The 13,861-nt window shown below is 42.3% G+C and overlaps 1 protein-coding gene across 3 annotated transcripts in view; it reads right to left on the reverse strand.

Annotated features, from left to right (window-relative positions):
- Window positions 1–2,847: 2,847 nt before the first annotated feature.
- LOC139539027 (R3H domain-containing protein 1-like) overlaps window positions 2,848–13,861 on the reverse strand; it is a 38,767-nt gene continuing 27,753 nt past the window's right edge. Inside the window, exons 19-26 of one of the 3 annotated variants that reach the window (XM_071341710.1) lie at window positions 10,946–11,145; window positions 10,596–10,741; window positions 9,539–9,648; window positions 6,333–6,484; window positions 5,915–6,059; window positions 5,555–5,652; window positions 5,204–5,284; window positions 2,848–4,375 (exon numbers count right to left, since the gene is read on the reverse strand). In XM_071341710.1, the coding sequence (XP_071197811.1) occupies window positions 4,373–4,375; window positions 5,204–5,284; window positions 5,555–5,652; window positions 5,915–6,059; window positions 6,333–6,484; window positions 9,539–9,648; window positions 10,596–10,741; window positions 10,946–11,145 (935 nt within the window). In that variant the 3' untranslated portion in view covers window positions 2,848–4,372. Of the gene's footprint in view, window positions 4,380–5,190; window positions 5,285–5,554; window positions 5,653–5,914; window positions 6,060–6,332; window positions 6,485–9,538; window positions 9,649–10,595; window positions 10,742–10,945; window positions 11,146–13,861 lie in introns of all 3 variants that reach the window. The other 2 variants (XM_071341708.1, XM_071341709.1) reach the window with 2 other exon arrangements.

Here is a 13,861-nt window from a genome sequence, read left to right on the forward strand (position 1 = left end):
CACAAAGACACAGCGATTGGAACGAAAAATCACACATTTGGACTCATCAGACCAAAGCACAGATTTTCACCGGTCTAATGTCAATCAATCAATCAAATGTATTAATAAAGCCCTTCTTACATCAGCTGATGTCACAAAGTGATGTACAGAAACCCAGCCTAAAACCACAAAAAGCAAGAAATGCAGGTGTAGAAGCACGGTGGCTAGGAAAAACTCCATAGAAAGGCCGGAACCTAGGAAGAAACCTAGAGAGGAACCAGGCTATGAGGGGTGGCCAGTCCTCTTCTGGCTGTGCCGGGTGGAGATTATAACAGAACATGGACAAGATGTTCAAATGTTCATAGATGACCAGCATGGTCAAATAATAATAATAACAGTGGTTGTAGAGGGCGCAACAGGTCAGCACCTCAGGAGTAAATGTCAGTTGGCTTTTCAAAGCTGATCATTCAGAGTATCTCAACCGCTCCTGCTGTCTCTAAAGAGTTGAAAACAGCAGGTCTGGGACAGGTAGGACGTCTGGTGAACAGGTCAGAGTTCCATAGCCACACGCAGAAGTTGAAACTGGAGCAGCAGCACGACCAGGTGGACTGGGGACAGCAAGGAGTCATCAGGCCAAGTAGTCCTGAGGCATGGTCCTAGGGCTCAGGTCCTCAGAGAGAGAATTAGAGCGAGCATACTTAAATTCACACAGGACACCGGATAAGCCAGGAGAAATACTCCAGATAAATACAGACTGACCCTAGCCCCCCGACACACAAACTACTGCAGCATAAATACTGGAGGCTGAGACAGGAGGGGGTCGGGAGACACAATGGCCCTGTCCGACGATACCCCCAGACAGGGCCAAACAGCCATTGCTTGTGTTCCTTGGCCCAAGCAAGTCTCTTATCGGTGTCCTTAGTAGTGGTTTCTTTGCAGCAATTTGACCATGAAGGCCTGATTCACAGTCTCTGAACAGTAGATGTTGAGATGTGTCTGTTACTTGAACTCTGTGAAGCATTTATTTGTGCTGCAATTTCTGAGGCTGGTTAAGCTAATGAACTTATCCTCTGCAGCAAAGGTAACTCTGGGTCTTCCTTCCTGTGGCGGTCCTCATGAACGCCAGTTTCATCATAGCGCTTGGTCTTTGCGATTGCACTTGAAGAAACTTTCAAAATTCTTGAAATGTTCCGTATTGACTGACCATGTCTTAAAGTAATGGACGGTCCTTACTCTTTGCTTATTTGAGCCGTTCTTGACATTATATGGACTTGGTCTTTTACCAAATAGGGGTGGTATACAGAATATAGCCCTATCTTGTCACAACATAACGGCTTGGCTCAAACGCATTAAGGAAGAAAGAAATTCCACAAATTAACTTAAAGCACACCTGTTAATTGAAATGCATTCCAGGTGACTACCTCATGAAGCTGGTTGAGAGAATGCCAAGTGTGCAAAACTATCAAAGCAAAGGGTTGCTAGTTTGAAGAATAGCAAATATATATTGATTTATTTAACACTTTTTTGGTTACTACATGTTTCCATTTGTGTTATTTCATAGTTCTGATGTCTTTACTATTAATCTACAATGTAGAAAATAGTACAAAATAAAGAAAACCCTTGAATGGCGCGGTGTCCGAACTTTTGACTGGTACTGTATGCAATGAGATATCTGTATTTCATTTTCAAGAAATTCACAAAAATGTCTAAAAACATATTTTCATTTGTCATTATGGATGGGGTATTGTGTGTAGACGGGTGAGAGAAAAAAAACATTTAATCAATTTTGAATTCAGGCTGCAATACAAAATGGGGGTATGAAAACATTTAAGGCACATTGCCATAACTAACTTTTCTGTATGGGTCTCCCTTGTGTGGCAACTTTCGTTCAATGATTTATGCACGTCTAGGACTATACTGGGGGTGATACTGAGTACAACTTTGTTTTTTTCAATTGGTTTAGTACTTACCATCAATCCTCCATGGTCTTCGGTGTCTATAAATTATAGAGCAAGATGAATGAAAAATATTACATTTGCTGCTTTAAACCTGACAATGCATAAATATGCCGAATACCACCCCCTTGTGCTAGACAGGAATCATTGGGGGGGGTATACAAGAGGGGACAAACAGTGTAAATGATAATCATAACAAAACAACCCAAGGGTCATTTATTGCTGAGAGAATTTCCTCAATTACAAAAGCGCCATTTCACCAACCTTGGCTGCAACACAGAGCTAAGTACTCTAGATGTTGGTTCAATTATCCGTTAATAAATCTCAGAATCAGAATGGAGAACCTTAATGCCACGACAAAACAGACTTCACATGAAGGATAAGACAGAGCGATGAATGGTGTGTTCAAGACAACTGGAAAGTTCGAGCTCCAGAAAGTTGGTTGACCGTTCATTATTTTTCTTCTTCCCTCAGTCCAAATGTTTCTTATTTCCCAGTTGTCTTGAACACAGCAGAAGCCATCCATTCTAAACTGTTTCTGGCAACTATGACGGTGGAAGAGGGAACTGTGAGGCATTGGAAGAGATGAGGTTGGTGGGAGGTTAATGTAGCAGACAAATGACCCTATAAAATTTGGATTGAGATGAACAGCACCAACCAAAGACCAAATTAGATAAGACCAAGTATAAAACCCACATGCCCACCCATAGCAAAACAAACCACTCTCTATGCTTACACTGACATCTGAAGTAGGACTATACCTAGTGTTGATAAAAAAAAATACATTTTAATCGTCAGTTTAAACATCATGAAAGAGGACATCCAAAGCCATATGGAGATTCTGGACAGATAGAAAGCAAGAGTACCCATCCATTTCAAAGGACTTCCTGTGATCTGAAAAAACCCCCACATATTTTGGTGTAAACATTTATTGGTTTCAAAATGAAATAAAAATGACTTGCACCAGCATTGAACAGCCTTTCAGAATCCACACATTTGTTTTATCTTTGAGAGAAATTAAAGGAAAAATAGATCATTTTTATATATTCAGTTGTATAAATGTGCAAACTGTTTTTTCTTCCAGTGACCCAGTAAGTATATCATTTAAAAAGACCTAATGAAAGATTTGACACTGTAGGCCTTGTAGAAGAGGAGAGGGAGGACAGTGTGGTGGAGAGAGAGGAGGCCATCCAAGCAGATGATTGCTAAAATATGCCGTTGCGGTGGAGGAGTGTCATTTTAAATGAAGTTAAAAACCAGGGGTTTCAAACAAGCCTTTTTCCCCCGCTGCTCTCATCTGTGCCTGCCTGTGAACAACACACATACAGAACGTTCACTGTGAAAAAGAGAACTGATTGAATTATTTAGCTACTATATAAATTATTTACAAGGTGCAGGTCTTTTCATTTAACAATAGACTCTGACTGGGGTGTCTTCATTTTGAGTTTCTTGGAGAATAAAGCAGTAGACTTGAGAGAAAGGCACAACTAGAGACCATTGTGTAGCCGAGGGCAACTTCATCATGTACCGGCCACAATATGGGGCAAGTGGGTGGTGGCAGGCTGGCCGATAGTAAGCTACCCTGGGGTTTGGTTGAGTTAAACTGAACCAGGCCAGACACTGCAACTGGGCTGGGTGAGTAATAATGGAGAGCTGAGCTTTGGGTCTGACTCAAGATTTCAACAACTATAAAACAAATGAACAAATAAAATAAAAACACAGGCTTTTGATATGTTCCGGCCTGTTCTCAAAACAGAGAGCAGACAGGTTATTAATATTTGGAACTTCAATAATTGTGGTTTTTGGATGTTCAGTTACATTTTGTTCTTTTTCGTCAAACCGCTAGTAAGAACATAACAAAGTACAACACATTCCCCCCAAACAAGTCTCTACAAATCAAGTGGAAAAACAACCCTTTACATCAAGCCAACTTAGTGAGTGAAGAGGGAGGGGGAAAGGAGGGGCTGGGGGGAGTGATGGCAACAGGAAGTGACTGGCGGTGCTGGTGAGGGGTCAGGGTTTAAAAGGCGAGCCAGGGGTCCTTAACGCCCTCTACTGTGAGCTGGCCCTCTCGGGGAGTGTCTGTGGCCGTAACCTCGGGCCGTGGCACCTGTTCGTGGTAAGTCTGATGGAGGCTCGTGGGCCATTGTGGCAGAGGAGGGCATCTGCACAGCGTATCTGAAGGGGAACGTGGCCAGGATGGTTTAGGTGGAGGCTGGGTTGACAGGGGTTTGACCGTGGGGGTGGGTGGGGGGGTTTGGCATGGTGGTGGTGGTCACCGTTAGCCATTGACTGCCAGACCCCGCGGCTGTGATGGTAGTGGTGCTCTCGGAGCCATCAGACCACGGCCCTGGCTCTGGAGAGCTCACCTAGCAGAGAGTCCGCCTCGGTCCGGCTGATCCCCTCCGGCAGCTCAGTCACCTCCAGGACCCGCCCACTCACTGCCTCCGAGAGAGGAGAGAGAGAACTGTCAGACCCAACTTGAAGACAGCCTTTAGCCTATGACCTCATTAGTTAAAGCAGTACAGACTAACCCTATGCTTCCTTTGTCATAATCCTACTAAATACCTACCCGGACTATCTACTGTCTAGTATCCATCCTGTTGTGTAGTCACTTTACCCCTACCTACAGTATAGTGCTGCTACTGTCTAGTATCTATCCTGTTGTGCAGTCACTTTACCCCTACCTACAGTATAGTGCTGCTACTGTCTAGTATCTATCCTGTTGTGCAGTCACTTTACCCCTACCCTCAGTATACTGCTGCTACTGTCTAGTATCTATCCTGTTGTGCAGTCACTTTACCCCTACCTACAGTATACTGCTGCTACTGTCTATTATCTATCCTGTTGTCTAGTCACTTTACCCCTACCTACAGTATAGTGCTGCTACTGTCTAGTATCTATCCTGTTGTGCAGTCACTTTACCCCTATCTATATGTACATATCCATCTCAATTACCTCATACCCATGCACAGACTTGGTACCAGTACCCCATGGCCAAGTTATCGTTAGTCATTGTGGATTTATTCATCGTGTTATACTTGTTTCTAAATTTTAATTTCTAAATTATTAGGAAGGGTCCATAAGTAAGCATTTCACTGTTGTTTACGAAGCATGTGAAAATAAGATATTGATCTAAAAACAAAATATATCATGGATAAATGTTGTATTTAAGATATATCTAAGAGTAAGATATTTATTGATTAGAGGTCCACATCTCTGTCTACTAACAGACGGAGGTGTTCTCTACCATTACCTGGTTGACCTACACTGAGATCTGTAGACAGAGCTTTCCTCGGCTGCTTCCTCCCTCTGCCTACTCCACCGCTGTGCCGTATCCCCATAGGTACCTGGGAGCAGAAAGGAGGACGAGAGAACATTCCGTTTACCAGCTCGTAGTCTGCTGTTGCACTTTGTGGACTCCAGCTCAAGGTATCTCAATGCTTGATATGGATTACATTGGAAGAGAAATGAGGAACAGAAGAAGAAGCGGGGACCATTGTTTGACTTGATCTTTTGTTTTATTTGCACAGTACTAAAGAGAAGATGTCGCTAAGCATTTCTAAATGGTACATAGATATCCACACAGATATTTCCTCCTCTGTCTTGTGTAGACTCACCTGATGGTTGGGGGCCATGGGGGGAAAGTGGAGGAGAGGAGGACGGCTCTGGGGGTTGTACTGGAGGGATTGCCCTAGCAACGGGTACCGAGCATCTCCTGGGAAACACAAATGATGAGACACTAAATTGGGCTACATTTCTTTAGGGTTACCATTTGCCATAAAGATGGAGCAGCTGAGTAGCCTCAGGGACCCTCAGCATTCCACATATTTCTTTGAATTTAGTATTAGCACACCTAATTCAACTAATCAGCAAGCTATTGGAATATCATATATATAATTGGAATAGATTAAGTATGTGAAATGGCTGGTTGAAGTTCCCCCAGGACTGGGTAAAGGAACACTGGGTGTCTCCCTCACCTTGCCCTGGCACGAAGGGTCTGGAGAACTGTGGCATCATGGGTACGGGGGTGAGGCCAGGACGGTTGCTCTTCACATTGGTCAGGTGGGAGGGGGTTGGCGACTGGGCGGGGGAGGTGGAGGGACTGCCCAGCTGGGGACTGCTCTGTATGGACAGATAGAGGACAGGGTTAGATAGAGGACAGGGGAGGGTTAGTGGGTGAACACACCCGACACCAGGAAAACCACTGGTTCAAAAAAAAAAAAAAAAAAGTATATTCTCAAGGCTACTCTCTTACAACATTACAGACCACAACACCAAACCCAAATACGATATTTACACCAAGTGTGATACTTTAGAAATACTTGCAAAACATTTTTTCTTCAAATCTGTATGTTCTCTTTAGGCTGTATGGGGAGCGGAGCAAGGGACTCTCACCTGTGAGGTGTCTATAACTGAGAGCTCTGTGGACTTCTGTCCTCTGGTGTGATCCAGACTGTAGTACTTGCTGTGTTTCCACTGCGAGGGCGTGTGAGGCCTCGGCTGCTGGCCAGGGGACAACATCAGCTGCATCATCACCATTCCACCACCTGGAGGAGGGGCACAGAGGCAACAAGGACAGACATTACAATATTACATCAAATTCAATGAGAGTTTATATGCATCTCTTCAGGGGCAATGAAAGATGTGTAAAGATTTAGTCTTACATTTCAGATGCTAGAACCTGTTCCAATTAAGAATCACAGTATGTTTATTGTGTGTGTGAGAGACATTTGCCTTTTAAAAATATATGAATCACGTTTAATAGGATAAGTATGTCAGTTTGACTGTTTCGCATTTCATTAGTGTATTATGTAGGAAAACTAAATCATGTTCACTGACTTGCCGTTAAAATCCTTTGCCATCTAATTACATGTGATGTTAACCTCCACTTATTTGATATGTAATATGTTATTAGTAATTTAAAGTTCATTTTATTCTAGTCTAGTTGGGACCTTCTTCCAAGACAGCTCAGATCATTAATACTTTTAATTGTATCATCTCAAATGTTTTGCCGTCAAACATCCAATTAAATGTGTTTGCCCAACAAAGGGTTCGAGAACTTTCTGGGCCTGAACTTGACCTTATTAAAAGAAGACTTCTGACTGCCCTTAGCCTGTCTGTAATTATTTCTGCTGAGGAAGACTTCTGACTGCCCTTAGCCTGTCTGTAATTATTTCTGCTGAGGAAGACTTCTGACTGCCCTTAGCCTGTCTGTAATTATTTCTGCTGGGGGAGACTTCTGACTGCCCTTAGCCTGTCTGTAATTATTTCTGCTGGGGGAGACTTCTGACTGCCCTTAGCCTGTCTGTAATTATTTCTGCTGGGGGAGACTTCTGACTGCCCTTAGCCTGTCTGTAATTATTTCTGCTGAGGAAGACTTCTGACTGCCCTTAGCCTGTCTGTAATTATTTCTGCTGAGGAAGACTTCTGACTGCCCTTAGCCTGTCTGTAATTATTTCTGCTGGGGGAGACTTCTGACTGCCCTTAGCCTGTCTGTAATTATTTCTGCTGGGGGAGACTTCTGACTGCCCTTAGCCTGTCTGTAATTATTTCTGCTGGGGGAGACTTCTGACTGCCCTTAGCCTGTCTGTAATTATTTCTGCTGGGGGAGACTTCTGACTGCCCTTAGCCTGTCTGTAATTATTTCTGCTGAGGAAGACTTCTGACTGCCCTTAGCCTGTCTGTAATTATTTCTGCTGGGTGAGACTTCTGACTGCCCTTAGCCTGTCTGTAATTATTTCTGCTGAGGAAGACTTCTGACTGCCCTTAGCCTGTCTGTAATTATTTCTGCTGGGGGAGACTTCTGACTGCCCTTAGCCTGTCTGTAATTATTTCTGCTGAGGAAGACTTCTGACTGCCCTTAGCCTGTCTGTAATTATTTATTCTGGGTGAGACTTCTGACTGCCCTTAGCCTGTCTGTAATTATTTATTCTGGGGATAAAAGTAACGAGCATCTATAACGCTCTTATCCTGACAGCCACATAATTCCCACCCTATCTCAAGGATGAAAACCTCCATTTATATTTTGTTTTCCATCTATTTTATTGTGACAATAAAAGGGAGGTCTACAAACAAAAGATAACCTGGACTCTATAGTACTACCAACCTTGGATTAAATCCATCACTAGCCTTGTCTTGGTGTAATACGCAGCAGTCTATTTGTATTTCATTGTGAATTAAAAAAGGTCACACAGAAAGGAAGTTGACCAAAGAACAGCATAATAACCAAAACACATTTCCCCCCCCAAAAAAAAATATTTACATTTGTTTTCATTTGCTACAAAAGTGGTTTAAATGAAGGGAATGTATTTTTTTTACGTGGTAATCCTTGCATGAAATGAAAACATTTCAACCACCTCAGTTCTGAAGAGAGAGAGAGAGAAATCTAATTTCAGGATTTGAAATAAGATTACCTTTTCCTCTAATTAGTTATTTAAAGAGAAAATAAAAGATGAGAGCGAGCGCGACAGAGAGACAAAGAACTTCTGTGAGTGTAATGTTTACTGAAAATGTTTCACTTTTGCTTATTATCTACTTCACTTGTTAACATATGATTCCCATGCCAATACAGCCCTTAAATTGAAATGTAATTGTAAATTGAGAGACCGACCGAGATACGGGGAGACCGACGGCGGCTATACTGATCAAAGGAGCTTCACCACAGAGGAAAATCACATTAACTAAAGCCACCTAAAACGTTTCAAATTAGAATTAGATTGCCCATAAAGGCACTTTTTTAATAAGATGACCATAACCGGGAACAAAGCAGCAGAGGAATTACTTCTTAATTACCAGTCCATATCTGTTCAATAATGACATCGTTAAGACTTGGAGTGCAATTTCAATTAGCACCTTAAAGCCTCAAAGCTAACTGAATAGAGGAGGAGATGGGGGGTGTCAGGAGAAAGACGTTAAGGCGTCTACATCACATTTATTTTGTTGTTGCCACGTTGTATTATTATAGCTTTGGACCTGGGAGATCGGGAGATGAGAATGCTGCCTGTCTGCGCCCCCTCCCCAAGAAGACCCTTTAGAATCGATTCAATCCATTTTGATTTGCCGGAGAATTCGGTTGGAAGTCATTTTTCCTGATGACGCCTTTGTTTAGTTGGGCTCTAATTAAAATGTTCTTACGGCTCTTCCACTCCAGTGTTCAGAACAGAGGGGATTGGGCTGTCTACATTGTGACGGTTGGATTAGAGAGCGTGTTAAAGAACTAAAAAAGGTAGAGGTAGGAGAAAAAAGGAGAAAAAAAAGGTGGTACAGCGAAGCTCACATCTGTGGGTTTTGTTCCAGAGACAACCCATACAGCAGCTCATTTGAAGAACTAACTCATTAGCAGCAACATTTTATATTTCACATTTACAGTTGAAAAGAGAAAATGTGCTCTTGCTCTTTCAGCGATCCAACAGAAAGTGATAAAGCAGTCTTGTAGCCAGCTACTGATGACCAGCTGGTTGCCAGACTACTTTATTTATAAATAGTGATTTATACTTTCTAGTTGAGACCTGGTTATAATGCATACTGTGGCTCAGACTGGCTCTCTGCTGTATACCTGAGCACTGCAGTGTGTCGGACTGTGTGTGTGTTTCTGTGTGTACCTGAGCACTGATGTGTCTGATGGAGGGGCTGCTGGGAGCTGCAGGGGGAGGACGGTCGAGGGAACAACATCTGCTCTGATCCGGAGGGAGGCAGGAACTCTACAGAGGAGCTGCAGTGAGAGAAACACAACACACACTAAAGCCGAGTAGCAGAGAGGCCAAGCTCTGGCACAGATTCATTCATGTAATCAGAATTCGGCACATCGGTTTTAAAAATGGGCTAAATTACTGAAGTGGAACACTGTATACACAGGAGATCAATAACCCTGTATTGCATTAGAACTACCATAAATATCCTCAATCTGAAACTGGTGACGGCTGGGAGTAGGCTAGAAATCTCTACAGGCTCATTTTCTACCAAATCAAAACAAATCAAGGGAAAACAGCATAAATCACTGCGTCTCCGTTACTGAATTGCGGTTGCGGAGTGCCGCTGGGGTTTCTTCTTTCCAGGCTCCTCTTTCACTCGCCTGCATTTTGATTTTATAACAATATAAGCAAAAAGAAGACAGGCAGGGTTACGCGTCAGCCCAAAGCAGAGGCAGGCAGCTGCTGCAGCAGACATTCGGCTCTCTGCGCCACTCGCCACCCTGAAGAATAATGTGCGTCTGCACAGTGGACCAGAGGGCTGGCATGAAGGATGGTGTAGAGAGCAGCTCGCCACACCGGACCAGCGCTGTTATATTAAGACTCAGTAGATATCCGGCCTTATAAATCATCTTGAACATGGCCTATTAAAGAAGAGGACCCAGGAGGAGGGGTTTCCACAGCTCAGTGTGAAGCATCAGAGAAGGGCTAGTTATATGTTCAACCTAAAAACTGCTTACTGTAAAACTGGGAATAATACAGTATTACTGTTCTGTAGTAATGTTATTGGTCTATAATCGGAGTATGTCCACATTAAAACTGTGCGATGTCCTACCACATGCTGTTCAACTGGGAATGCATTTATATGTACTCAACAATTTATTGGTATTATAATGGGTCTACACTAAGTGGAATGGGTCCACACTAAGTATAGGTATTTTTATGTTAAAACTGTGTGGTGATGTCCTACCTCTGTTGATTGGGTGTGATAACACTGTAGTAAACCTGGACACCAGAGCCAGGCATGTGCCCCTGGTTGGACTGGTTGTGGATGACGATAGGCTGCTGATACGTTTGCTGTGGTACAACCTGGGAGCCTTGGGGCTGCATGGATACCTGCCATGGATGACATGGGATGCCAAAAAATATTCACGGTTACATAAGACTTTATGGAAAAAGAGAATGGTTCTGAATGACTTAGCTAAACAAAGGTTTAAATAAATATGCTTTACATTTCTTAATGTTCATCATTGTTAATTGTGTGTTTTTACATTATAAAGTGACATTGAGTTATTAGATATTGAAATGCTGAGTACCCACCTGATAAGATGACATAGAGGGATACTGGACCATCATGCCTTGCATCTGATGTCCCATATTGCTATGCTGGCCACTGACCGTGTTCTGCTGGCCACTGACCGGGTTCTGCTGGCCACTGACCGGGTTTTGACTCTGTGGCTGTTGCACTACTATCATACTCTGATAGCTCTGTGGATGATTGAGCATCACAGTTTGGTAACCTGGAGAAATAGAGAGGGAGGGAGGGGGAGCGAGTAAGAAATGAGTGAGGGGGGAGCGAGAGAGAAACAGACAGAGCAAGATAAAGAGATGGGAGCGAGAGATGAAGTTGATTTAATCAAAAAGTGGATACAAATATCTTGATTCTTAGAATTCAGCACTTGTATGGAAATTAAAACTTTCAGAATTCCCTGATAAATTGGTCCACAGGGAAAGCTAAAGGCATAGAAACCGTAAATTACATTTATTTATGACATTTATTTATTAATAAATGTATTTCCATGACAGAATTCAAAAGCAATTTTGGACTGACCAATGTAGACTACCCTGAATTTCTTCAAATACATGCAACTTAAAAATTTCAAGAAATTTCAATTTTTAATTATTTTGGACATCAGAGTAATCTTGAGGTAATCCTAGTTGAGTCAGAAAAGGATGTTCATATGATGGGTAAGATATACAAAACCTGGCAGAGAGCCTATCCAACGGGCAATCTATCCAACGGGCAATCTATCCAACGGGCAATCTATCCAACGGGCAATCTATCCAACGGGCAATCTATCCAACGGGCAATCTATCCAACGGGCAATCTCAGTTGGATAGATTAACTAGTGGAACTAAGACGTAAATATAACTGATATTGGCACAAGATGAAGGGAATGTTGGAACATAACTAATGCAATTAGTTAGTGAAAATGTACACTTAATCCAGCATAAACGAAAGTATAGAATTTATTACACAAGAGACAAAATTCACAAATTCAACAGCAGAGTCAAGTCTTAAGTGTAAAATGAACAATGACTCAATAATCAATGCCTTCTGAGAAGGCTATAAAGTCCAAAAGTTATGAGCAGAGCTAGAAAGTTGGCAGAAGTATTACAAAGTAAATTTACTATTAATCCATCTGTCTGCATATTTCAAGACATGACATATGGAGGGTGCAGTGAGATACCCGATGGATTGGACGATCCTTTCTCGTCAAATCATCTTGTCAAAAACGTATACTTAACTGGAAATCAACCAATCCTCCATCGTTAACACAATGGAAAGGTCAAATGCTTTATTATCTAAATGTTGAAAGTGCATGGGCGATGAAGAGAAACAAAATGGTGCAGTTTGAGGCCATGTGGCAGAGACTAATACATCACCCCTAGAGATGGGGGTGTGAACAGGTGGTTCTGGGCAGGGGGGGTGTGAACAGGTGGTCCTGGGCAGGGGTGGTGTGAACAGGTGGGTCTGCATGTTGTTGTTTGTATGCTTTGTAAGAATATTATAATATATATATTTTTACAACAAAAACTAAACACTTTGCCACAGAACAGGCTGTGTGCTTATTTCACTGGAAGCGATCAATGATTCAGGGTAGTCAACATTAAAATGGCTCAGTAAATAAACAACCTTTCAACGCCAAAGTCGTTTCAATAGGATTTCTCCTCCACTGGTAAGATTATGGGAGACGAGATTTAAAAAAAAGAAGGAACATTTATTTTAAAAAGCTTTTTCTTTTGCTGGGTAAAATACACAAGCATCAAGGTTACCAGAGAGTGCTTATAGTGGAGAATGTTATTGAAAGCCCCTCTTAAGCAGGCGCCCTGAGTAGAAGGATCGAGGGGGGGGGGGGGGGAGTTAAGAGAAAACAGCAGGAGGTAAAACGAGAAGGGTGGGAGTTAAGGGAGGAGGGCTGCCTGGGCAATTTTCAATTTCTCCTGGCTTTTGGCCAGAGCGACAGCAATCAATTTAGCCCAGATGAGAAGAGAAGTGGGACAAAAGGAATGGATGCTCCCGGCACGTGAGAGGAGAGTCAGGCAACAAGAGAGGCTGGTTGCTATTTTTAGTACCATTCTCTCACCTCCACTTACAAACCGAGCATGAAGCGAATATAATATTAAACACTCTGTGCTTCAGAGGAAGAGAGAAAAGAGAGGAAGGAGAATACAAGGGAGATGCTTTGCTTCATCATACCACCCAGACCCTGGACCTCAGGACTCAAAAGGCTTGAATTGCTTGCCTTGCTGCTGGCAGACTGTCTTGCATGCCTGGTTAAAAGGAGCCATTGACTGTCAGGCAGCTTTAGGAGATAAGATGAAAAAGGCACGCCACCCTTCTCCTTATTACACCAGATATACTGGGGCTTCTGCTGCCTTTATCACATTCAAAAGCTTCGTCTATTTTTACAAGAATAAGGGAATAGGACTAGGCTTTCTCAGCCGCCTGGGGAAAGGAGGAGTTCAGTTTGTAATGGTGTCCTTCAATTCAGATCTACCACATTTCTCATCCTCCTTTTCATAAAAAAACAGTGTTTCCTTAGGCTTTATTTGAGCATATCTGGAGAAGTACAGAACATTTATACAGAAAACGTATAAAAGTTTGACATTTGACAGCAGAGAATTCTGCTGATATTTTATGATTACGATAATTACACACATTATGAATCTATAATTAAATCTATCTTCAGACTGATATGAACTGCAGTTGAGACTTTTGCACGACATTTATAGCTAACAATAATCAGTATAATATCTCATTCAAAATGTCGGCAGAATGTGAATGTTTTGTATAATTGTGCAAGAGGAGCCCTAAAAAGTTCACGTCCGATGTTGAAGTAAAAACCAAAATGAAGACTCTTCTGGCAGGAACAGCAGGTATAAAAACTAAAAATACCAGGCCTTCACAAATATTCATGGAGAGAAAAATGAAATGTCTCAGTCAAGTCAGAT

Source organism: Salvelinus alpinus, chromosome 14, assembly GCF_045679555.1.
Source record: "Salvelinus alpinus chromosome 14, SLU_Salpinus.1, whole genome shotgun sequence".
NCBI lineage: Eukaryota > Metazoa > Chordata > Actinopteri > Salmoniformes > Salmonidae > Salvelinus > Salvelinus alpinus.